Source organism: Chinchilla lanigera, unplaced genomic scaffold (genome assembly GCF_000276665.1).
Source record: "Chinchilla lanigera isolate Chin_1 unplaced genomic scaffold, ChiLan1.0 scaffold00052, whole genome shotgun sequence".
Lineage (NCBI taxonomy): Eukaryota > Metazoa > Chordata > Mammalia > Rodentia > Chinchillidae > Chinchilla > Chinchilla lanigera.
This window is the reverse complement of record NW_004955453.1, coordinates 6,933,601-6,957,808: the sequence shown is the minus strand read 5'-3', so window position 1 is coordinate 6,957,808 and position 24,208 is coordinate 6,933,601. Positions and strand designations below refer to the sequence as shown.

The window sequence follows — 24,208 nt, the reverse complement described above, 5'->3', positions numbered from 1 at the left end:
TCAACAAAATTTTTTTCTCATGTTCAAGATAGACCATATTTTAAAATACTTGATATTTATAATTCAAATACTTATAGGAGAGAATTGATGTTCTGAGTATAAATCGCAATAATTTTATATGCTATTTTATTGGATCCAGCCTACTACTTCCAAGAGAAGGTAAGTGCCCTGATAAAATTGAAATTTCAAAGTGTTTTCAAAAGCTCAAACTCAGGACTCAGTTCAACTATGGGTAATTTCTTCTGGTCATAACTCTCTTGACCTGAGCATGCTGATTTAACTATTCCTCCCAGATCTTGTCCTTTGGTCTCCAGCATTCTATGGAATAGCATGTTTGTCTACTGACCCAATTTATCTTCCTGCTAGTTTCTGAGTGAGTGCTTTAAAAGAGACCACGTGATCCTTTATACTTTCCCCTGACTTTTATGGTTTCCTGTAGAGCATAATTACATAGAATTTCTGTTTTTGAAATAGGAAGATTCTTTAGATCAAAATGACTCCTACTTACATCTGAGAAAATCCAGAAATCCTTTAAAAACTCACACCATTTCAATTTCTCGCAGTTCTTTGAGTTGATATTCTGCTGACTTGGGGGTCCTCTAGTGGTCTTTGTCTTTAATGAAGACACATTATATCCCACAGTGGAAAGATCACAGCTCTTGTGGTCAGACATGCCTGAATTCAAGCTGTACTATTTCTATGTGCTTGACTTTGGACAGGGGAACAGGAACTGGTGTGGGGATGACCATGAGCTGAGCCTATGTGGCTGGCACTTACATAAAAGGATTTAACTCAACAACAACAACCAAATGAAAACATTTTTTCTTTAATGACGTAACAAATAGAGCATTTCACTTAATTTTTAGTGCTAGATCTGTTTTTCTTCTCTTGCTTTTCCTTTTAATTGTAAATGCACATTTAGTTATTTATGTACATTGCAAAAACTGTAAAACCATCAGGGTGGTGGTTACATATAACAAATCGCTAGTTCCTTATACTTGAATGCTAATTTTCCAAGGTTAAACACTTTTTTTCTGAAGCAGGATTTTATTTGGGGGTGGGTGCTTCATAGGCTGAAAACATGAAATATCAGGAGAAGTATCCCCCCTTCATTACTTGATAGCAGGTAATTACTGTTACTCATTATGTTTGTACTTACAGAAAAATTATATGCACACGTAATTTGGCCAGTCTTCTTCCTTTTATGCAGATTATGAATTTACTGCATTTATTATTATTTTGGCGCTTAACTTTTTTTTCTACTTGATGTATTTTAGAGCTCTTTCTATGTTGCTGTTTAAAGTATTTTCTCATTTTTAATGTTGTTATTACAGGTGATTATACAATGCACCATAACATATTTTCCCTGTTCCCTTTGAACTTTAGTTAAAATTCTTTGGTCTTTAAAAAATACTGTAATGAAAAAATTTTATACAAGTCAGTTCCAGGCATGCAAGATAGTATGTTCTGACATAGGAGATTAGGGTGTGGCAAAGCTGGCTGGGTATTTCGGGAACTAGGGTGTAGTTCAATGACAGATCTGCTTAGCACCCATGAGGCCTTGGTTTTAATCTCTAGCACCAAAAAAAGAAAGTAAAAAATAAATGAATAAAAATATCAGGCATCTAATTCCTCCAAGTATTCTTCATTTATAAATATTACTAGAAACCTCTGGAAATTTCTTCTAGTGTTCTACTTTAGACATTATACTGATAGAACATTAATACACAGACTGGGTTAACAATACCTCTTCTAGCTCAGTGTCATCCAGTGACACACAGTTACCTGTTAGCAATTTCTGAGGTAGTTATAGCGCAAAGCTCAAAAAAGCAAAAATGAAAAATAATTATAAAAGATAAAAATAGTGATTGTATCAAACCATAGCTGGTGGATAATGCAAGGTTTATAAGGTTGAGAAAGACTCTTTAGAAATGAGATCAACCTTTGTAATTCTCTCAGAGTAGAAGTTAAACCAGAAGCACACTTGCTGGAAGAGGAAGAAAAATGGCTCATGTGACCAAAATGCCCCTTGTGTTGCCTCCTTCAGTCACAAGAAGCACCTAGCCCAAATATAGGGTCAGTCCAGTTAGGATTTCCATCCACTGGTGGGCAGGAGTCCACCAGGAGGGGTGGTGTTTCTTCCTGGTTTGTTTTTGTGCCATTTGCATGTTCTTAGAAGTGATCAGGACTAGGTTTCTATGCACATGGGTTTCCAACATGGGTTCTTTAACTGTGATGGGCTTTGCCAACTGCACGCAATTCAGCTGTGCACATAGATATACGGTCTAAAGCTAAGGTTCTGTCGTGCTTTTTGAAAGGTCCATTGGGATCCAGCTTATCGAACATGTCCGTATATCCATCTCAAAATCCCACCCTTTTAGTCACTGATTTGAAAACTACTGTACTGATACAATAAGGTTAGAGCTTTGTTGACAGGACGGTATTAATTGGCTCCTCTGTGTGTGGCTTAGCTGGACTCTGAATTGTAGGTAGTCTCTGTTCTTCTTTCTGGCATTTGACCAAGTAGAGAATGTATGTGCTTCTGATTAGGAAAATTCCAGCAATGACAGCAAAATAACTCCCATAAACTAAAAACTGAAGAAAAGCAAATGATTAGTCACATACAAAATCTGACTATATACTCACTGATAATATGCAATGATGCCATTAGTGTGTCTGGCTTATGGAGTACTAAAACTTAGAGCTTAACTATGGATTATTTAGATTGATGACACTCTGCACTGTCTTAAAGGAATCAAATATAAAAATGTAAGCAATGCTTTAAGAGTCTGTGGCTTCAGAGCAGACTGCTTAGGTTCACATCCTGGCTCCTATCATCAGTCATGACAAAGATACTCTACTTATGTGTCCTATATATTTGGAACCTGGTAGAATGCTACATTCAGGGTCTCTAAGATTGAGTTTTAGACATTGAGGTTACTTCTTACCTGCCTTAATCAGGTAAGTGTTGAACTAACTGCAATTATTACTCAAATCCTACTCAGTGTTATTATATAATTAAGGAACAGCATGTTTTAAAATTTGCTTAACTAAGAAATTCAAGAAAAATTAAGTATTGCTAACTGTAAGGTTGAGAAATCTTGGAGGACATCTAGTTAGTCTATATTCCCAGCCACTAAACAAAGCAGAAGCAGTACAGCTTACCTGAATGCTGATTGCCAGGTTGAGCCCTCTGGGATCTACTACAATCAAAGTCATGATAGTCTGAATCACCAAGGCAATAAAAGTGTTTATTCCAAACACCAGGGCATAGCGTTCCACACTCAGATTAACCGCAATCTGAAATCTATCATTAAATGCTCAATAAATATTTGAACCATAACAAACACAAGACCCTTGTCTTTAAAAGGTAGAAAATAAAGAGAAAATAGTGTCATTAGTGGCACTTGTTTAAACCTCCTCCTCTATCACACATAGGCAGAAGAAAGTGAAGGAACTAAATATTGTACATATTTATAAATTTATAAAGGTTGAATTAAAGGCAGAACAGCAAAATTACTTGTATAAAGTGCAACCCTTTCCCGTACTTAAGCATAAGTATTCTAAGTTCTCATAACTTCAGATAGTGGGTGTTCATTTGATTTTAGATATGGTTAATTTGTGTAAGTTTTTTTAGTTTTATTCAGTTTATTGTCAATTTCTTGTAATACTGGGTATTATTTGATTGTAGATATGGTTACTGAATCAGAGGGCTGTCTTTTTTCTAATCATTATTCAGTTTGCATCAATTACTTCCACCAACTAAGTTTAGTAGGTGAATTATTCTTTGAAAGATCCAGACTCTCAGTACTTGCAAAATGGAATGAATTTCTAATTAATTTTTAATTATGTAGATTTTGAAATCTTGGCACATGTTTTGAGTGCAGGCAAAAGGCTTTGAGGTTCTAAATACTTTCCAATTCCAAGGCAATGTAAAGCTTTCAACCCTCATCTTAAAAGAAGAAAATAAGGACACATGGACTTGATCCACTAAACAAAGACATTTCAGTGAAGAAAACTAAAATGCCAACTAGTTTCATCTTTTTCTTTTGCCTAATGGTCCTTTCCCTGGTGCTCATATTTCTGTGTTTTGTCAGTTGTTTGTCATTCATCTTCTAGAAATTAAAAACAAACAAAGCTTGATAAAGCTCATCCCCACTTCTCATAAGCAACTTGAAATTCAAGTGTTTTGCATCTCTTTTGTTAATATAAAAGCACGTTTCCTACACTCAACTTTAACTGCTCCTAGGCAAACCAAATATTTTTTGATCATATTCTTAAAGAGTAGATGCAAAAATTCTCCTAAATTCTAAATTCCAAAGATGTTCTTTAAAAAAAAATGGTTAAAACCCAATTGACTGTACAAATCATTGTACCTAAAGGGTTCTTACACTCTTTACGAGCACTTTTTTTCAGCATCCAACTTGTTATAAATTTCTTTTTTTTTTTTTTTATCTTTCTGAGACAGGGTCTTGCTATGCAGTTCAGGCTGGCCTCGAACTCACAACGATCCTCCTGCCTCAGCCTCCTGAGTGCTGGGACTATAGGCATGTGCCACCGTGCAGGCTATAAATTTCTAAAGAATATTTTGTTTACAGAATAGTACATGCTTAGAATTACTCAAGCAGTTAAATGAAATTAAAGATGAAATCTAATTTTTTTTTTTTTTTTTTTTGGTTTTTGGTTTTTCTCCGGTACTGGGAACTGAACTCACGACCTTGCGCTTGCCAGGCAGGCGCTTTGCCGCTGAGCTAAATCCCCAGCCCCCGATGAAATCTAATTTAAAATTAAATCACGTCACACTTTGTTATGGAAAATTGTTGGAAATTAAAAATCAAAACCTTTCAGTGGATCCTTTCTTCTGATTTATCATGGAAAGCTGTTGGAAAGTTTTTAAAAAATCACACCAGACAATCTACCATTCCTTTTGTTTTCTAATGTATCAAAACTTTTCTTTTCCTTGATGGCTAATTTTAGCAGCCATCAGAGAACAGTGAAAGGAAAAGATGGCTTGTGTTGAATTTAGTGCGAAATAGTTGACCTTTCCCATTGTAACTGATTCTGAAATTGCGGAGAAGAGCAGCAAGAGGCGGCTGGAGATACTCACACCGCGATGGTTATCAGAAGCATGTAGCTGGACTTGAAAATCAGATACCCAGCGTAGCTCAGCCAGATGCTGAGGGTGTAATGCATGAGGAACAGGGAGCCAGCGCTGATGACGGAGAAGAAGGCGAGGGCCAGCTCCCCCAGCAGGTCCCAGTCGACTTTCGCATGGCCCACTGCGAAGGCAGCCAGAGCCCCTGAGAAAGAAATGACACACTCTGACTCTGCACGCAGGGAACAGAATCACAGTTGTAAAAAGCCCCGGTGTTGAGCAGTTCTAGAAGATGAATGTACTGCTTTCACAACACTGTGTGATTTATCGAAATGAGGATTTGTCCTTTGGAAGGCCAGGGTTTTCTTCTCTTTTCAGTACCTGATTTTGTTTTCAGCTACTTAAGCATCTCATTTTTAGTTAGTATCAATTACATATCAGGCACTATACTGTGTGGAAGGACCTGAAAGTTTCCTCCCCGCAGCAGAATTAGGAGAAATAATACAGTAACCCAGCTGTTTAACACAAGCATTCATACTACAGAAGCCCTCTCGCGCTGAGATAAGTCAACAGCAATATTATTTTTTATTGTTGGTTTTTTAGTGATGGGTACCAGATATGTTGCATTGAGAAGTCAGTTTTAGTCTTTATTAATCTTTAATGATCTTAATCTTACTTCTTCTTGTTTCTAGTGTTGGAGAACAAACCAGGGACTCACGCATGCTGAGTAAGCACCCTGCCTCTGAGCTGTACCTCCGGCTCTTGATCATCATGGTGCTTTTAATCTCCACCTTACTATCTTCAAGACATAACCTAATTTTCTGGAGGCTTTGAGTGGAAAGATATCTATTGGTTTATAGGGTACAAGAGGTTAATAATTGTCAATAATTAAAAATATTATTACGGTTCTCTAACAAAATGAAAGGCACTTAGGTTCAAATGACTGCCAAATGGCGAATTAACTTTCTCATGTGTGACCTAGGAAAGAGCCACATCCCCAGAGGCCTATGCTCCCTGAGAATTTGGAATGCAGGCACAATCGTTTTGAGGAGCCAATTCTGGCACTGTCCTGGTATTTACGAGTTACATGGAGGCTTCCTAAAAGGGAAACAATCATAAAACTGGGTCACATGGGTTTTCTGAAACATTTTGTATATAAACATTTTGTATATAAGGGTGTGGAAAAAAAAGACCCACTTCCGGAAAAATATCTTCAAAGTCTGACTTGATGTTTATGTTGGCATTTACTAGGATATAAATATTGTCTGGTGAACTTCAAAGGCAACTTTTCCTCTGATATTAGAGTACTGGTTCTTAATGCCTTCTCCCCCGTACCATCTCACAGAAGGCTATTTTTGAAAATTACTGGTTACACCCGGGGACTGCTAAAGGTGTGTCTTGGCTAGATCAATAAGAGTCCCCCAGGAAGGCTTTCAAAGCCTCATGTTCTTCTTAAAATAACTAGTAACTCCTTACTTATACACTTTCTTCTTTACAATATTAACAATGCTGAAGGAACAGCACACTGTCAGGATTTTTCCTCATGAGGAGATGGGATCTGGAGGGTTCTGCTAGAATTTCATTGGTTCTAAGCTCTGAGCTCCTGATTTTCTTGTAACTATAACACATTAATGTCACGGTACTACTTATTTTTCAAGTGCCTTCCATTCATGAAAAAATACTATTATACCTCTGAAAAGAGCTAATGTATTACCATGGAGAAATTTAGTACCTGGAGAAATGAACTTAAGGGGGAAAAGAAAATAAAGAGATGTTAAATTACCTCCAAATGTTGCAATAGCTTCTACCGCCCCATTATAGATGGAAGAGTCTTGGGATGGTGCCTTGTAATCCCACAGGATTTGAATATAATTCAAAACTTGATTAAAACCTGCCGTGGAAAAAGCCCACCACAGGGACCAGTAAAACAGACGCTTGGAGGAGTAGCACTCCTTCAGATCTTGGAACCACTGCACAAAAATCCTCAAAACCATGCTTCCAGTCTTGCGGCTGCCCATAAGGCTGTCCCCCAGATTCTCGGGAATGCGGAATGATTTCTGCTGATCTGCTCCGTGATCCTCCTGAGCCTCCCCTAGGGCAGCATCCTTCCCCGGTGGCTTTGGAGGAACTTCTTTGCTGGGTTGTGCGTGGAAAAACATGCTCTTTTTAGGCATTGGTAGAAAGAGTGAGAAAAAAAAGGCCACAGAGACAGAGATCAAGGATATGACGTTGAGGTAAAAGTATGACAGGTTCGCCAGGGACACCAAGAGTTGGGCCAGCGCCGAGGCTGCAGTGTAGGCCACCAGCGTGACACTCCTGCAGTAGCCGCTCACCCTCTGATAGTGCTCAGGGCTGACCACGCTGTATATGTAGGCGTAGTAGGCCACCTCGGTGGCCGAGACCATCCCAAAGACGAACTCGACGGCCTGCATGGCTCTTACTCCTTGGCCGAACAAGAGCAGCAGCCAGGTCACGATGAAGCTCACGCCTTGGAGGATGATGACTGGCTTGTAGCGGACGTAGTCGGTGAGGACAAACACGGGGAGCAGGAGCGCCAGGTAGGAGTAGGTCCACACGGGAAGGATCTCGTTCGTGATCTGTGAAGTTGGTATAGTGTGACCGGGGAGCTCCAGCACATCTCTAAAGGACAAGTGGCTTGGACCACAGTATCTGCATTTTATCAGGTATTCCTCAGAGTGGAAAGCATGAGAAAAAACTGATTTTCAAAGAAATCATTGAGAAAAGAGTCCCCTTTCTCATTGGGGGAAAAAAAACCCTAAAACAAAACCCCCGTGCCTGGAAAGAAAAAAGGCAAAGAAACCCAAACAATGTATTTACTTTGCGCTATCCCAGTAGAAGGATATATTGGGACAATGTGTGGTCTGAGCTATATTTTAAGTTTAACTAGTATATACATTTGAGTAAATTAAGTTTTATTGTAACCTTTTCAGACACTTGCGGGTTTCCCAAGTTCCTACAAACCCCCATTTCCTTCTGTTCAAAGAGCACTAATATTGGTAAAGAGTGTACACTGAAATGACAGGCTTTCCAGAGAAGGAGGTAGGGCCAAGAGGAAACGCTGTTCATGTCACATCTGCTGCTAACTAGCAGAACTGAAGAAATGCTTTCATGCACTGCTTCACAAAGAGAGTTTGCTCTGCCAGAGCAAATGGGTCACAGGGCAGTTTTCTTCATTGACAAACCTCAGAGTGTACAAACAGGACGGTACCACACATCTATGGTACCGGGCATATATAAAGCATAGCCTGTTGTTCCTGGGGCCATGGAGAACAAAACAACACAAGATTAAAGCAGGAGAGAAAATACTGTACTCAGGGATAACGTCAACACACGATGCATGAGTTTGCTATTGTACTATCCATACTGTCTCACAGTAAATTTTTATTTTAATAAGTAGGAGTACACTCCAAGGCAACGGCAAAAAGTTCAGAACGCTAAGTACATAAACCAACAACACTCCTTGGTTATCATTACCAAATATTACATACTGTACACAGTGGTGTATGTTCTGTTCTTGTATGAGTGGCAGTGCACATTTGTTCTTCCCGGAATCAGCGCAGTTGTGTGCAGAATGCATTGCGCCATGGTGTGGGTTGGCTATGACGTCATTAGGTGATAGGGAGATTTTAGTTCCCTTATAATCTTGGTTTTTTTTTTTGGTTTTTCTCCGGTACCGGGAACCGAACTCACGACCTTGCGCTTGCCAGGCAGGCGCTTTGCCGCTGAGCTAAATCCCCAGCCCCTAGTTCCCTTATAATCTTATGAAATCATCGTTGCCACATCATTGTCACAGTGTTGGCTGAAGCATCATCACTATGTGATGCATAACTGTATATGCATCATGATAATTTGCAGAATAATATGCATAAATCTTTATTAGATGCTGTTTACACCTTAGCAGTCCACCAGTTTATTAGATTAAATTGTATGACTGGCATCAATTGTATTTCAGTATAAGTATTATAGAAGCAGTGGAGACCTGGAAGATTCCCACGCATTAGGTGTAATGTTAGGATTCAGCCAAAGTAAAAACATTTATTGTACATATAGTATATTTTGGATGCCCATTTTTGCAAGCATAAGGAGGAAAGAGTAGTTCTGTTATGAGACAAATGCTATGAAAATTGGACTCACTGAAGTCAAATGAAGCCCTTTGTCCTTGTTCAAGTGCTGTAAAATTAATCCACATTAATTTATGGATGTGTATTGACTTACCTCTGTGCTGGTCAGGTTTTTATTGGGTCCAGATAAATATGGGATAAGGAATGGTTCTGATGGTCTCATCAGAGAGAAAAATCCAAATAAGCAGAGGATCACAGTGGGAAAAATCCAGGAATTGCTTCGTGAAGTTCTAAAAGAATCCATCGCTAATCAAATGGAAATAAAGCAAAAATTAAATAACATTTACTCTTCTTGGTACATTGGATATAGTGAAGACCTAATTATTGCTATTTTTTTCTGGTGCTGGTGGTCACATCCAGGCCCTTGACCGTGCTAGCCTGGTGCTGTACCACTGATCCATCATCTCAACCCCTGAAAATGTTTTAAGCAAGGATAATGTTTTGTTCATCTGCAATTGAAACTGAAAAGCTAGTGATGAAAAACTGCTCTCAAATACTCCGTAGGTCCATGAACTTTTTTCATTATTGTTGGAGGAACAGTCAGTTATATTTCTTTAGTGCTCTTCAGCACACGTGTGGTTATGCAGAGCTAATAATTAATGATCGACAATGAGCCAAGGCATCCTTAAACCCAAGTAAAATATTAGCTAGTGACTCACTGGTGTATATGCGGTAGGTGGACGAATACTGCCAACTGAGCACAGACTGAATTAAATCAAACTTTGTACCATCTGACCTCTCCATTCTGCACCAATTCTGAGACTCTTACCATATGGAACATTTGTTTACTTACACATTCACCTCCTCTTTAGACTGGCCCTTACCTAGCATTTTGCTGGACACTCAGCAGACATCTGAGGTATTTAAGAGGTGTCGCCAGTCTTTTAAGAATTCATAATCCTTCAGTTAAAAAAATTATGCTGGGGGGTCTGATTTTTTTTTCAATTCTTTATATGTTCTAGATAAAAGTCCTTTGCCTGAGAGACAACTGGGTAAAATTTTTTCCCACTCTGTGGGTTGTCTTATCACTCTATTGATGATTTTTTTTGCTGTGTGAAAGCCTTATAAAAAATGAGATCCCAGTTGGTGATATTTGGTAGTATTTCCCACACAGTCTGGGTTTTGTTCATGAAGTCTGTGGCCACCCCTATGTCTTCAACATTTTCACCTATTTTCTCTTCCATTAGATTTAGTGTTTCTGTTTTAATGTTTAGATCTTTGATTCATTTTGACTTTAGTTTAGTGCATGATGATAGACTTGGGTCTAGCTTTAGTCTTCAGCATGTGAAAAGCTAGTTTTTCCAGCACCATTTATTAAAAAGGCTATCTTTCTTCCAGTGAACATGTTTGGCCCCTTTGTGGCTGACTGTGTTTATCGGTGGCTGAGATAAAGCTAAAGTGGCTGAGTGTGTATGTAGTTGTGCCTGCATCTTCTAATCTATTCTTTTTTTATTTTAAAGATAAAAGAATGAAAACATATTAACAAACACACATACATTTACAAAATAATACAAAAGCAATACAGAATTTCAGACAAGGTGATAGGAAATTAACAATGGTTGATATATTACATATTGATATCTTTAAATGGGTTACTTAGAAAGCAAATACCCTAATCTATTCTACTGAACCTCAGGTCTATTTTTTTGCCAGTACCATGCTGATTTTTATCATAGTAGCTTTGCAGTATAATTTCAAGTTAGGTATTGTGATGTGCCTTGCCTTGCCTTTGTTGCCAAGAATTGTTTTTGTTAGTCTAAGTCTCCTCGGTGGTAAGTTCTGATTTGCGCTTGGCAGAATTTTCATGTTATCAAGACAGTTCACCGTTGTTGGAAACCTGGTTGGAAAATTATGCTGCTGTCTGGAACCACGTCAATGTGGCCAGTGACTCATTAAGACTTCACGCTTTTTCCCAATGTAGAAATCACTTTATATTCAAATTTTAAACACAAAACCCAGTACCATGGGATCTCCCGCATCATCACACAGGAAGCAAACAAAAACCCAACTTTATTTTATGATGGTGACACTTGCAAACATCTTGCTTTTTGTATGTGGACTGCAGGGTGAACGGAAAAATTCATGCTTATTTCTTCATGTCAGAGATCAAACTTTACAATGTTGCAAAATTTAGTTTTGCTCACCTTGACTGAGTTAATGTCTGAGATAATTTGTAGGAAGGAAACTAATGTCTTATGAACACTTTTCTGCATACAATCTCATGAAAGCCTAGTAATTCTATAAAATACATTATTTCCCCAAATTCAAAGTTGAGTATATGGAAGATTCAGGATGTCCAGCAAGGGGACTCAAACTACATGGTTAAGATTTGAATGAAGACCTCGCAAAACCACCAGGGTCCTCTCATCCCAACCCCTTGTCGTCATTCTGGTGTCCCTTCCTGCTTTGCACTAATCCACACTGAGGAAAGAAAGTATTTTTATGAACTGGCCCATACTAGAGGTTAGGGCTTAATATACAGAGCTTCCAAAGGCAGCTGTAGTTTGAAAGTGGGCCAGAGACGTGTGAGAGGGCTCATTCATCCCAGAAGAGAAAGTCACCTGGTAGAATCCCAGGGATCCAGACAGCGGAACCCGCAGAGTCACACCATGGCTTGTCACCCTCTTTTCCCTTTCATGGGTGGTCCCAGATAGCAGCTTTTCTTTTTGAATGGAAAATAAATTTATTTAGGCAACACTGCATTATTCATGGAATTGCTGGTAAATTTAAAATAATCTTTGTACTTCATGAAATATATTTATTGTCTAATAAGTGATGAATTATTCTAATTCACACATGGGTACTTGAAACTAATATGGATTCTTGAATGCATATGAAATCAAAATTGGTTATTTTATTATTCAAGCATTTTATATCATCACTGGTATTTTATGGCCTTTTTGACCTATCAGTAATTTAGTGTTACTTTAAAACCTCCTGTTAGGATAGTTTCCTTTTTTGCAGTATATCAATATTTGTTATTACTTTTCCTCTTATTTTATTAGGTGACTGTGCTATTATTGTATTACATATTCTTTCACTCACTTAAACTGACAAAAGTGTCATTTTACCCATTCCCAATTGTGTTATTTATTGCAACACTTTTGTATGTATTGCATATTCTATACCCGACCACATAACTATTTTCCTGGGTAACAGGAACATGGATATTAATCAATACCTATTAGCTTCCTTACAATTCTCAGCACCCCCGAAGTTAGATACAACTATGTGATTTTCTCTGGTTAGGGGAATGTAAGCACAAGAGGCATGTGTCACAGTTGGCCTCAGACACCACAGATCCCACGCCCAATTCCTCAGTCTCTTTTCTTCTGTTGCAGCCACTTTAGTAGGCTACAGGATTGTAGGGATCACACTAGAGTGGCTCCTTGAGTGACTATGTGAAACAGAGCTTTCTGTCCACTTCTGCGGTATGCAATGTCGGGAAGTAGATTTTGTAATTATTATTAGCTCCCTAACTCCATAACTATACCATGACTGATGAGTTTTTAAATTCTAAATTGTGCAGTTTATGTTTTTAACTGACTATACGCCCATTTGCCTTGTCTTCTGTAGTTTTTAGTAACATTTGTAGTTGGAGCAATGACTGATTTTAACCTCTATGGCCAATGTTGACAAATTTCCCATTCTACAATTATATATATATATATAAAATCTTTCTACACTAGTTGGAAACTAGCTGTTCTTCTCATTCCAGGGCCTTTGAAGGCTGCTTTAAGTGTCTCATCTCAAATTAAAAGTTCTCATATTTGGTGTTCAATCTTTGTTTCTCTTCCAGTAAAATCCGTCCCCACCCTTGGCCCGACGCCCTTTCCTGTTCTGAGGATTGTGGTCCGGTTCCATCCCCTGCTCCTCTGATTGCTACCACTGCTTTCCCCTCGCTCCCTCTGCACGTTGTAGTTTAGCCGAATGAGCAGCACGGTTTTCTAACCAGGTTTCCAACAGCAGTGAGCTATCCTGACTGCCAGTGTGAAAATTTTGCCAACAGCAGATCAAAGCTCACCGTCCTCCACTTACTCCCTCAGCACAGAAAGCACGGGTTTTCCTTCCTTCATGGGATACTTGTGAGTCTGCTGGGTTCTTCTTTTTTTGTAATTTATGGTCTTAAAGAAAAGTTTCCTGAGCATCCGATGACTGAGGCCTGGTTCTCCTTTGAAAGGTAGTCTTGATGGGTGGCAGTTGCTGACTCTATCTGCAACATTCTGTTCATCTATGCTGACCATGGCCTTGGACACTAACTCCAAGTCATCTTCTCCAAGCACCTCAGAGACCTAGAACTATGCCCTCTGGATAGTCCTTTGTCTCCTTACAGTTTTAACATAGCTGCATGACTAGATTTAGTTGGGAAAGCCAGGCAGACAAATCTAATATACTCCTCTAAAGTACAGTATAAGCCCCAAAGGGCATGCTGACTGGCGCACTGCTCTACCTTACATGAATAGAACGTAATGCCTGACACGTAGTACGCCTTCCAGGAGGGTGCCAAGAGACTGAATAAACAACTGAGAGCGTAGTTGGACACAGGTGGGGATGGAGTGGGGCAGGTGATAGGAACAGACCAGAGTGTAGGAGTTAGGGCAGGCGGGACTGCAGAAGGTGCGAAAGTCGAACCTCGCTCTGAGAAGACAGGTGCTGTGTGGCTCTCCTGAGGGTGCTTCACTTGCCAGGGGCAACAGTGAAAGGCCAGGAAGGTCTTCAACTAGACAAGTGCCTTGAAGTCCACTTGTTCATCTGTAAAATGGGAAAGTGGCCTGTGTTCTCACAAAGTCACATTACCGCTTCTGGTGGGAAGCTCACAGCTAAAGGTCTCACTACTGCGTGGAAGCCATTAAGTATCAGCCATCATCTTCTGTGTTCTCATTGCAGAAAGTCTGCTTTCTTTGTCCTTATGACTATCACCATGATAACAGAATTACTCGCACAATATCTTTCTATAACTTCTATATCTGGGAAACTAAGTTTTGGCCATTCTGTGAGGTAGATAAAGATCCTAACATTATAGAGGGGCAATGCAAGGCCAGGAGAATAGATCTGTGCTGGTTTTCACACCAGAGCTTGGATTTGACTCCGTTTTTCTAATTCCACCTTCGTTAACCGTTTCTCTTACTCTGTGTTAAGACAGCTCAGCTATATCCTCAAAATTCCAATTCTAGGTTATTTAAGAGTAGTGTTTTTCAGATCATGCAGTCAAAAAACTGAGTGAGTTTTCAAACGGTATGTTTCAAAAGGGATGCAAAAACATTAACTATCAGAGTGCATTGCAGAATGAGGCTAAATGTTCTCCCAACTTTTGTTTGGACAGGGCATATGTAAAAGTATACATATAAGACCACAATACACACTCACTTACTATAGGAACAGCTGTGGGAAGCGGCTCAAGCTGGAGGTCGATCACACGCGTGGGGCGGGAGCAAGGCCAGCCTCAGAACGCAGAGCACCTGAGGCGAGTCACACAAAGAAGCTGCTCCAGTCTCAAGAACGCTGGGTGTGCCAGGCAAGCCACGTGGACAAGCTGTTAGGTGGAGGGGTCTCAGTGACAGTCAGCCTCCTGCGTGCATACAAAAGTGCGCTGCAGCTGTTGGGACCCTCCCTTCTTCTCCTCTTTCTTGTTTCTTCCTTCCTTCCCATCAGGAGAGAGCGCTCCCTCTGGCCTTAGCTTTGTGTATCCCGATTCTTGTCCTTTTTTTCTCCATCCTCTCAGTGTCCTCACCCTGGGAATTTCAAGAGCTGCGTGGGACTCGGCATAGAATCACTGGGTTAGGAGTTGCAGAGGAAAGAACAGGAGTAAATACACACACACGTCCTCCATAATCACACCTAGGAGTGGCGTCATAGGACACTTGGGAGGTCTAACAGCGAGGACCTCAGACTTGATGCTAAGTACTGGCAGACTTTTGAGGCAGACTTTTCTTTTGCCATTTTTCCATTTCTCATTCCATTTTGGTACCATAATGTTAACTGTCTTCTAAAGGAACTCTCAACTTCCTTTTGCTTCATTGCCGGTAAGTTTAGGACATGAACTGGGTAGATTTTTTGAGCTGTTATGTTTGAAAGCAAGATTCACCCTCTCCCTTCATTTCTGCACTTTCCTAAGAAGTTAATCCTTTCAAAGGTTGCTCCATGGCAGTTAATCCACCCATTATTCATCTGCTCCATCATCAGTTTAAAAAAATGTATAAGAACATTGTCCAGGTAATAGGTTAAGGAGAAGAAAAGACATTCCCTGAACAAAAGCCAACCTATCAGGCCATCATAACAAAATGCTGAGTGAATGTCACGTTAGTGAAGATTCTGGAAGTGGAAGTAATAAGAAAGGCTGAATTCATCAGCTCCTTGTAGCACACACCCGGGCCAGCTCTGAGGCCAGGGCTCGCCCTGGTGGGCTGGAACCTGTGTCCAGGAGACAGGGGTCAGTGTGAGACCACTGGCCAGCAATGGCAGATGGAGGAGGTGCACCTTGAGCTCTGGCCTCAGCTCTCCCTGGAGCTTCGAGGACGCGGCAGATCACAACTGACCAAAGAGCACCTCTTCTGACTCAATTGCAGCACACTACGTGGACCCTGGGGATACAGCCACAGGCCTTTTGGGGTTACACAGCAGAAAGGCTAACCCAGTTGGCAGGTGTGACCTGAAGGAGTCCCGAAGACCACCAGCACCTTTGCTTTGGAGGTGACCACCCATATCACCTTGGAAATGATGTGCCTCTGTCTCCTTATGCTGGTAGGGGAATAATAATTATTTTTTCTCTTAATGAAAAGAAAGCTGCAGCTGTCCCTCCCTGGGGACCCTTTAGTGCTCTACCTCTCCAATATCTGGTTTCTTGCACTCTTTATTTGGGTCCCATTTTGACATATCCACATGAGGACACCTATTTTACTCCCTTTTTTTTTTTTTTTTTTTTTTTTTTTGAGACAGGGTATCACTATGCAGTTCAGGCTGGCCTTGAGCTCACTTTGTAGCCAGGCTGGTCTCAAACTCACAATGATCCTCCTGCCTCAGCCTCCTGAGTGCTGGGATTGCAGGTGTGCACCACCATGCCAGGCAGGACCACCTGTTTTATTGGTGCTTCCCCTTCAGGATATGTGAGGTGTTGCAGCTTTTTGAAAAATAGTAACTCTCTTGCTAGTATATGTAATCCCACTTCATTTTAAAGGGCTAATGATTTTTTTCTTTATCTCCCATCAAATGTAAGATTTACTTGTCTTCTGACTGTGATCAAGTCTGGATGAAGTTGTCCCTCACAAGTTTTGCTTTCATCCACTTTGGGAAAATTTCTTTTTATGCCACCTCTTACATGTTTGCTATTTCATAGTATCAGAGTCCAATTTATTGCCTTCTCCTTTATTCCAGTTATTACTACGTTACTGCTTTTTTCCGCATTCACCGCTTCTTTGAATTGTTCCTTTCTATACAGCTAGAAGTGGTACCATATTTTAAGCACCTGGTTCTTATATCAATGGCAAGATAACTTCATCTGTCATCTTAATTCTGAGGTAATAGAAAAGAGATTTTTCTCTTTTAAAAATAAGCAAAAAAAAAAAAAAAAAAAAGCTTTATTGGAGTGAGTTACAAAAGAAATCTAGGATCTATTTCCTGATCCCACTGCTGAATTTCTTTCAGTTACCCTTAACTGACAAAGGCACTGCACCAACTAAACCTTTTTTTGTAATTTGCACATAAAAATCTTCATATGCTGCTCACGTGTGCATTGGAGAATCTTCATATCCTGCTCACGTGTGCATTGGAGAATCTTCATATCCTGCTCACGTGTGCATTGGAGAATCATATATCCTTAGTTGAGGACCTATGTCAACATGTACCTTATCTTTCGGACGTGGACAGTGTCATATTTCCCAGTCCTCAGGCTGCTTGTGTGTACATGTAAAGTGTCTATACACAAAAACTAGGGCTACAGATATTTCCAGGTTTATTTTCCACTCATGTAGAATAAACAACTATTAAAAAAGAGACCTTTTTTTTTTTTTAAAAGTAATGTCTCTTCAGTTCATTTGCCCATTTTTCTGATTGAGCCACTTGTTTTGGGGGTTATTTTTTTTCTTTTTCTTTTTTTGAGTTCCAGATATTATTGGAGATGAAGAAGGGAATAAAGGGTAGGTGGGAGGAGGAGAGATGGGGAGGAAGAGAGAGGGACTGAAAATACTCAGGATATGCTACATACATGTACTGACCTCTCAAATGGATGTAAGTATTAGGTATTACAGACATACACTAAAAGAAAGCAAACCAAAACCAAGCAATCAAACAAAAAAACAAGGCCCACAGAAACTGGCAGGCGTTGTTGGGTTTCCTGACTCCTAAAGTTTTGCATAGGTTTTGGACCCAGGAGCAGCCTTGGTTGATCAGATTCTTCTACCCACCACAGAAGATGGAGCTGTCTTCCCATGGCCAGTACGCTGGGGCCCTTTGAGACCGAGGATGGCCCCAGCCCTGTCTCTGCAAGGACAGTGGGAAGGACCTTTTTATCATATTCCTTCCCCATTTGCTTAGAAGACACTGTCAGCATCAACCCAGATGACAATAATGTAGAAGGAAATGACCTAGATCCCTTAACCTCCACCCAATTCCAGCCACACCCTCTACTAGTCATGTAGCCATCCTGGACCCACAGGGACACACGCCCAGAGCAGTTCCCAGGGCCTAGTGCCCGGGCTTCTCGCGAGAACTCCCACGGGGTTTCAATAGACCTGACCTCAGCCTGAGACATGGGAGCCCAGCACAGCCTCTCAGGACCCGGATGTAGAAGTTCCACTGAATTTGGATGGAATAAATGGCCACACCAGACCACATGACGAGCTTGCTATCTGAACTTGCCACCAGAGCTCTTGCTAAGTTTCTCAGGTGCAGCGTGTACTTTTATCTTTGCTCTCCCCCTCTTTCTGTCTTTACTGGACCCAAGCTCACTTTACAGAGCCAATTTCTCTCCCACTCTTCACTTTTACTTCCCCGAATAAACTTTGTTACTGTTTTTTCCTTCTCATTTTTTTCAGTTCTTTGTTTGAGACAAGAAGAACCTGGAACCTAACTCCAGAGGGAGAGGCGAGCAACCCAGAATCCGAAAATGTTTAGTTAGCGAGCTGCTTTTAGAACGAGCTAGCTGATAACATAGTCACCAGAAATCACAAATTAAAATGTAAGAAAACATGGTACAACCACTAACATGAGAAAGTACAAAAAGACTAACGTACCAAGTGTTGGTAAAGATTTTGAGCCACAGAATTTGTATCCAGTGCTTATAGAAATGTAAAATTCTACCCATTGGAAAATCATTTTGCTAGCTAACCAGGAAAGTTCACATATTCATACTAGTGAAAAAATGAGAAGCAACTAAAGTGTCCATTACATGGGAAATGAATATATAATATGGTGCAGTAAAACAACTAATAGTAATCCACAATAACAAGTAGTGGACTGCTGCAAACTAGAATGAATAAGAAAAACATCACGGTGTTCCAAAGTATCCAGACAGAAAAATGTATGGTTCCATTATGGTATATAAAATCCTAAAGCAAGCAAACTAATCACTAGTGACAGAAAGTGGAGCAGGGGTGGTGGCCCATGCCTATGATCCCAGCACTCACTCAGGAGGCTGAGGCAGGAGGACCACTGTGAGTTCGAGGCCAGCCTAGGTTATGTAGCGAGCTCAACAGCTGAGACCCTGTCTCAAAAGAAAAACAAAGAAAGTGGATCAGTGGTTGCCTGGATGAGAGGAAGGGAAGGGACTGACTACAGAAAAACACAACAACTTTCTGGAGTGGTGGAAATGCTCTACAACTTGGTAGTGGTGATGGGTATAAAAATTTGTCTGAACTCTTGCACTGCACGCTTACACAGTTCATTATATGAAAACTACATCTCAACAAAGGTGATTTGGTATGTGGAACAGCATAAATGAATCTCTAACACTATGCTTCTTGAAAGCATCTAGATACAACAAGGGTGTACTTTAGGACTCATTTATAGACGTCCCAAAGCAGGCAGAACTACAATACCTGAAGCTTATAGAAATCAGACTTAGCTGGGCATGGTGCAGTATGCCTCTGCTCTAAGTGCTGGGGAGGCTGAGGCAGGAGGATGGCCATGATTTCAAGGCCAGCCTAAGCTACAAAGTGAAACCCTATCTCAAAAAAAACAAACAAAAAACCAGGATTATGTTACTTTTGGGGAGGGGCTAGGGATGACCGAGATGGACTACAAGAGGGAATTGGGTTGATTATTAGTCAAATATCCTGTCTTGATGGACTATAGTTACATGGATGTATATAATTATAAACATTCAAACATAAAATATGTACTCTGTATGACATGGAAATTGTACCCCAATTTAAGGAAATACACACTATGCTCCCCCTCCAAAGCATTTTTTTCTGTGTACAGCTCTGTAGCCCTTGACTTTTCCTCCCCGTGCACCGACTGAGGTTATTCCAAATTTCACATCAGGAAAAGGCCTCTCTACCATCAGGAAAGAGAACAGATCTTTGGACTTGAGTCTGTTCAAGAATATTTAGAATGGAAATAATGCCCATACATCAAAAAGCTAGGACAGGCCCACAAATCAAGCGACAGAGAGCATTCTTTGAGTGAGATAGAATCAGAATTACCTCTTCTTGCTGTGGCCGGAGTTTATCTTTTTGTGGAATCGGGTCTGGCCTCTTGCCTTCACATCAACCTCTGCTCCTTCCGGCTGTCTACAACTGCAAATCCCCACCACGGTGCCCTGTCCTCAGAGTCTGTCTTCAGAAACACTGCCAGAGCAGTGACTCCTCCTTCCCTTCCGATTTCTTCATGCCCTGGAGACCACACCCTCAGGCAGCCACTCTCTTCTGAAATCCCCTGAACAAATCCAAACACCCGGATTCCTGTCTTTCTGAAACAAAAATGGTTAGAGAGGTGTACAATAAAAAAAACAAAAAACAAAAAACAAAACTTTCCTCTGAATGTTATTAAACTAACAGTTTAGTTTCTCCAAATCACTAGATTCTCAGAAAACTGCAAAGGAACCTCTCACTCACTGATAATGCTATGCCAACCCTTCAAAAAGAAATCTTTGCGAAAGGAAGCATCCCACACTTCAAAAGGTTTGAACTAGGGCCAGATTCTCAACCAACAGGTCCGAATAGTTCTGCTTCTTGCCAAAACCAAATTGTCTTGAACATACGCCCTGTGTGTTCTGTGTAATCGCATACAGTACCATTCCTTTTTACTTGCGGAAGGTATGTGCTAATGTAACTTCTCAGACATAGCCATGGAATTGCAGTGTAGGTATCTGGTCAAAGGTACAGATTCGGAGTGGGGAAAATTCATTCTTCAAAGAAAAGCTATGGATTGTTCACACTACCTTCCAATTCTGTAATTATGATAACTGATAACAACGTGAAGTGATTCTTTACATTTTACCTGTAAATATGCTATTTCTAGTGAAGGGGCAATATTCTTCCCTTTTTTCCAAGGGAAAACAGTTTCAGTATTCTGGATCTGTATTTTATTACTCAATAGTCCATATTTCTGTTCTATAAATATATCCGTTCTTTGGTTATATGCTGTCTGGTTGTATCAGAATTCTCATCACCGAGTTAAGTGAAATGTTTAACGTGCTAATTCTTTACAGTAGTCACAACTTTACCCTCTTCCTAAAATTATTAAGGTGAAGAAACAAAGAGGTAGAGATCTTGGAGATGGGGGAGTCAGGAAGAGTTGGGACAGTAGAACAGGGGAGGGAAAGGGGACAAACACGATCACGATGTGATGTATATGTACCAATTCCCCAAAATGAATGTAATTATTATATACTGCAAACATACATCAATTAAAAAAAAAAAAGACTGGGCTGTAGCTTAGTGCAAAAGCTCTGGATTCAATCTCCAGTACCTCCCTGCAAAAGTAACCCGAAAAAACTGAACCGACTAACCAACTAATCAGTTTTTCTCTCTATTCTTCTACCTCTGTCCCTGCCTCTTGAAGAAAGTAACTTTCAAATAACTGATCAGTTCTTTGACTTTGTGCTTTCTTCACCTTATCTCTGTCTGTGGAACAAACATTTTCAGCTTAGTCTACTAAAATGCTGTACGGGATGAAATGTTCTAGAATAGCAAATAAAGCCGATTAAAATGATTAAACTCGACTGCTGTAATTTTGTTCTTTAATATTCTTGAATTGCATTTCCATGACACAAATGTTTCGGTTAGCAAAAATGATGAAAAAAATAGTTATTTTTGTCCATTTTAGTTACTATGGCAGTGGTGAAGAAAAAACATATGTGCAAAATTAGTTATGTGTTAGTCTTGAAAACATGTGATTCAATGAAAAACACCTTTTGCCTTGGGAGACAGCAATGTGTTCTGATACTGTTAGGAGCAAAACTCCTTTGTGAGAATAACTTAATTAACGTAATTAAGTAATTAAGTTCTTGCAGTGCTGGGGATGCTACCCGGGGTTTGTGCATACGAGGCAAGCACTGCGCCCTCAGCCCTGTGAGAATCACTTTGGAACGCATGACCTCCTTCACCCTTTCCAAACCAGCAGCATCGTAAGCTCAAACCTTAGCACATTTACAGCAGCGACGCTGAGTTGATGCCTTGGTGCTACCCCCGTTACTTGATGAATTAAGTGTCCTTCCCAGCAAGAGTACTGTAAGGCATGGTCCTATTTTTTAAATTTCAATTAAAATAGTTCTCAACAGAGAATTTAACTGAGCAACAAGAAGATGTTTAAAAATTAATCTGTTCTCTTAATTCCAAATACACCCTTCTTTTCCTCACTAAGGGAGAACTTTGTACCATCTCTGGACGCAAGTTTGGACTTGTGTGCTGAAATTTCTCTTCAGTTAGAACTTGCAAACACGAGCTATCCCCTGGGAGATGCTGGCCCTTGACTGGAATCGCTGTTTTATTTAATCTGCTTTTCCAGGTGGCTGCACGAGGGAGTTCTAACCAAACCCGGCTGGGCCGGCCCCAGCACCCAGCTCCTGGGCTGGCAGAGTCAGAAGGCGGCAGAACCGGGAAGCCGCGCTGGACCTGCTCCCGCCACCCGGGGAGTCCTGCAGGCCTGGCCTCATCTGGCTCCCAGCTGGGGGAGAGAGGGGAGAAGTTCTTACCTAGCGGAAGGCTGCTTGCTGATCCAATAACCAAGCAACCTGGGTTTCTGGCAGGATGTAGGTTCTCGGGTGGGGCGGGGCCGGCAGCGGGGGCGTTCCCACCGGGGCAGGGGCCACGCCCCTACTTTGCATATGTGTATTCAGGCTCTCGGGCCTGGGCTGCAGAGGCGGAACCCGAGCTCTTCCAGCGGGTGTGTCCTGAGCAGAAACGGTTCATTCTATCTGAAAGGAGCCACTTCAAGTAACATACTGACCCCCGCCCCCCAATCACGGTCCATAAAGCAAGATAAACGGAGTGCAGCGTCCGTCATTGGTCTTTTTATGAACAAGTCCTTTTATTTTTCTATAAATCCTTATTTTTGCATGGGAAGAAATTGAAGAAGAAGGAAATGTTGGGACATCCTGGCTCCAGAGTCGGGGTTTACAATCAGGACAGGTTTGCTGTGCTGGGGAATGCAATCCAAGCCCTCTACAGGGTGGGTAAGCCCCCTACCACTGAGCTACTCTCTCAGCCATCAAAGGGCTCTTCTTTTTTAATTATTATACATTTTTTGGCTAAAGTCGATATGTTTAAAACTTGTCTTTTTGCTTATTCGTTGGTGGCAGTAAAATATATACATAGATAAATAAATAAATAAAACTTCCCCTAAAGATAAACACTGCTTGAATTGAAGGGCTCCTAGTAAAAGTCCAGTGGATTGAAAGTTCTCCAGGTGTCTGGGGCCCCTGTCTTGGATTTTCTTCCCTCAGCCTCTCACCTTTGGGGAGGTCTGCCTGCAAATTTCAGAGCTGCACCCTGGGCGTGGGAGTGCCCCGCTCCCACCGAAAACAGGTGCTCTTCTAAACTGCAAGGGTCTCCCCGAGGATGTGACACCTTTCCTGAAAGGTTGAGGGCCTGGTGATTTCCTCCACGCCTTTCCCTGAGATAACTTTAAATGGGATTATGAGCAGTCTACTACGGTCTAGCTGATTTCTCAGAGCCAGTCTCGTGAGGAGGGAAGCAAAGAATCCGTCTTTTGCACAGGAACATAAAGCGACATACGCTTACAGATGCGGTAACTTGAGATCCGAATTAGATTCCGTCTGACCTAGTGGCACAAAGGGTGTGGACGGGGTCGTGGACGACATGGGACTGGTCAGGTGCTGGTAAATGTCGCCTTGCGCAATGGTCTTTTAGATATGTATTGCACTAATCTTCACTTCTGTGCATGTGTGGCATTTTCTATGGTAAAAAAAGTTTGCAAAATCACTCATTAAGAAGGTATTGATTTGTTTTTTTTCTTTCTTGATGGTGTCAGGGATTAAACCCAGGGCTTTGCACAGACTGGGCAAGTAAGTGCTCTACCACCGAGTTAAATCACCAGCCCAGAAGTTATTTATTGGGTTCTAAGTGGCCAGGACACAAGAATACACAGTTACAAATCTCTCCCTTGAGGACTTTATGTTCCGGACAGGGATGAGGTGTGGTAGGGGGATCCCCCACAGAAAACACATTAAGTTCATGAATGTTATGGTATGTTACAAAGTTTGAAGTGCTATGGAAAAGAAAAGTAGAAAACAGAAGATCACATGAGGATGGAGAACTGATAAGTAAGAGGATGGTCCTGAGAACTGAAGCCTGAGACTAGGAGCCGCCAGGTAGAGAAGGAAGCCACCGAGGAGACAGGCAAAGTAGGAGGGGAGGCAGCAGAGGAGAGGGTGCGCAAGGGTGTTGGGAGGAGGGAGGAGGGGAGGGGAGGAAGGTTTGTCAGGGAGCAGAGAGGGCTCTGCTATGTACAACAGGGAGGCCAGAGGAAAAGCCCCGTGCAAGTGTGATGAGCCCTGAGTCGTGTGCAATGC

General features: G+C 41.0%; 1 protein-coding gene across 9 annotated transcripts; it reads right to left on the bottom strand.

Moving 5' to 3' along the window:
* On the bottom strand, positions 1-22,437 carry Slc19a3 (solute carrier family 19 (thiamine transporter), member 3). Of its 9 annotated transcripts, none has more exons than XM_013519974.1 (9): positions 22,370-22,437; positions 19,878-20,143; positions 14,605-15,010; positions 11,799-13,989; positions 9,332-9,483; positions 6,879-7,692; positions 5,108-5,300; positions 3,166-3,307; positions 1-2,595 (listed from the first exon to the last, which is right to left on the bottom strand). In XM_013519974.1, exons 5-9 carry the CDS (start codon positions 9,479-9,481, stop codon positions 2,419-2,421), a joined length of 1,476 nt encoding a protein of 491 aa, XP_013375428.1. In that variant the 5' UTR covers positions 9,482-9,483; positions 11,799-13,989; positions 14,605-15,010; positions 19,878-20,143; positions 22,370-22,437; the 3' UTR covers positions 1-2,418. The 9 variants fall into 9 exon arrangements, with proteins under 9 accessions (XP_013375428.1, XP_013375425.1, XP_013375426.1 ...); XM_013519971.1 differs by having other exon boundaries at positions 14,609-15,010; XM_013519972.1 differs by having other exon boundaries at positions 13,870-13,989; positions 14,609-15,010.
* Positions 22,438-24,208: the final 1,771 nt, after the last annotated feature.

Bases quoted from the DNA above. Each gene is read 5' to 3' on its own strand.
- Slc19a3 (XM_013519974.1), bottom strand. From the start codon at position 9,481: ATGGATTCTTTTAGAACTTCACGAAGCAATTCCTGGATTTTTCCCACT. The intron at 3,308-5,107 runs GTGAGTATCTCC...ATTTAATGATAG, and splicing joins CTTCTGATAACCATCGCGGT to ATTTCAGATTGCGGTTAATC. The intron at 2,596-3,165 runs GTAAGCTGTACT...GCTTTTCTTCAG, and splicing joins ACCTGGCAATCAGCATTCAG to TTTTTAGTTTATGGGAGTTA.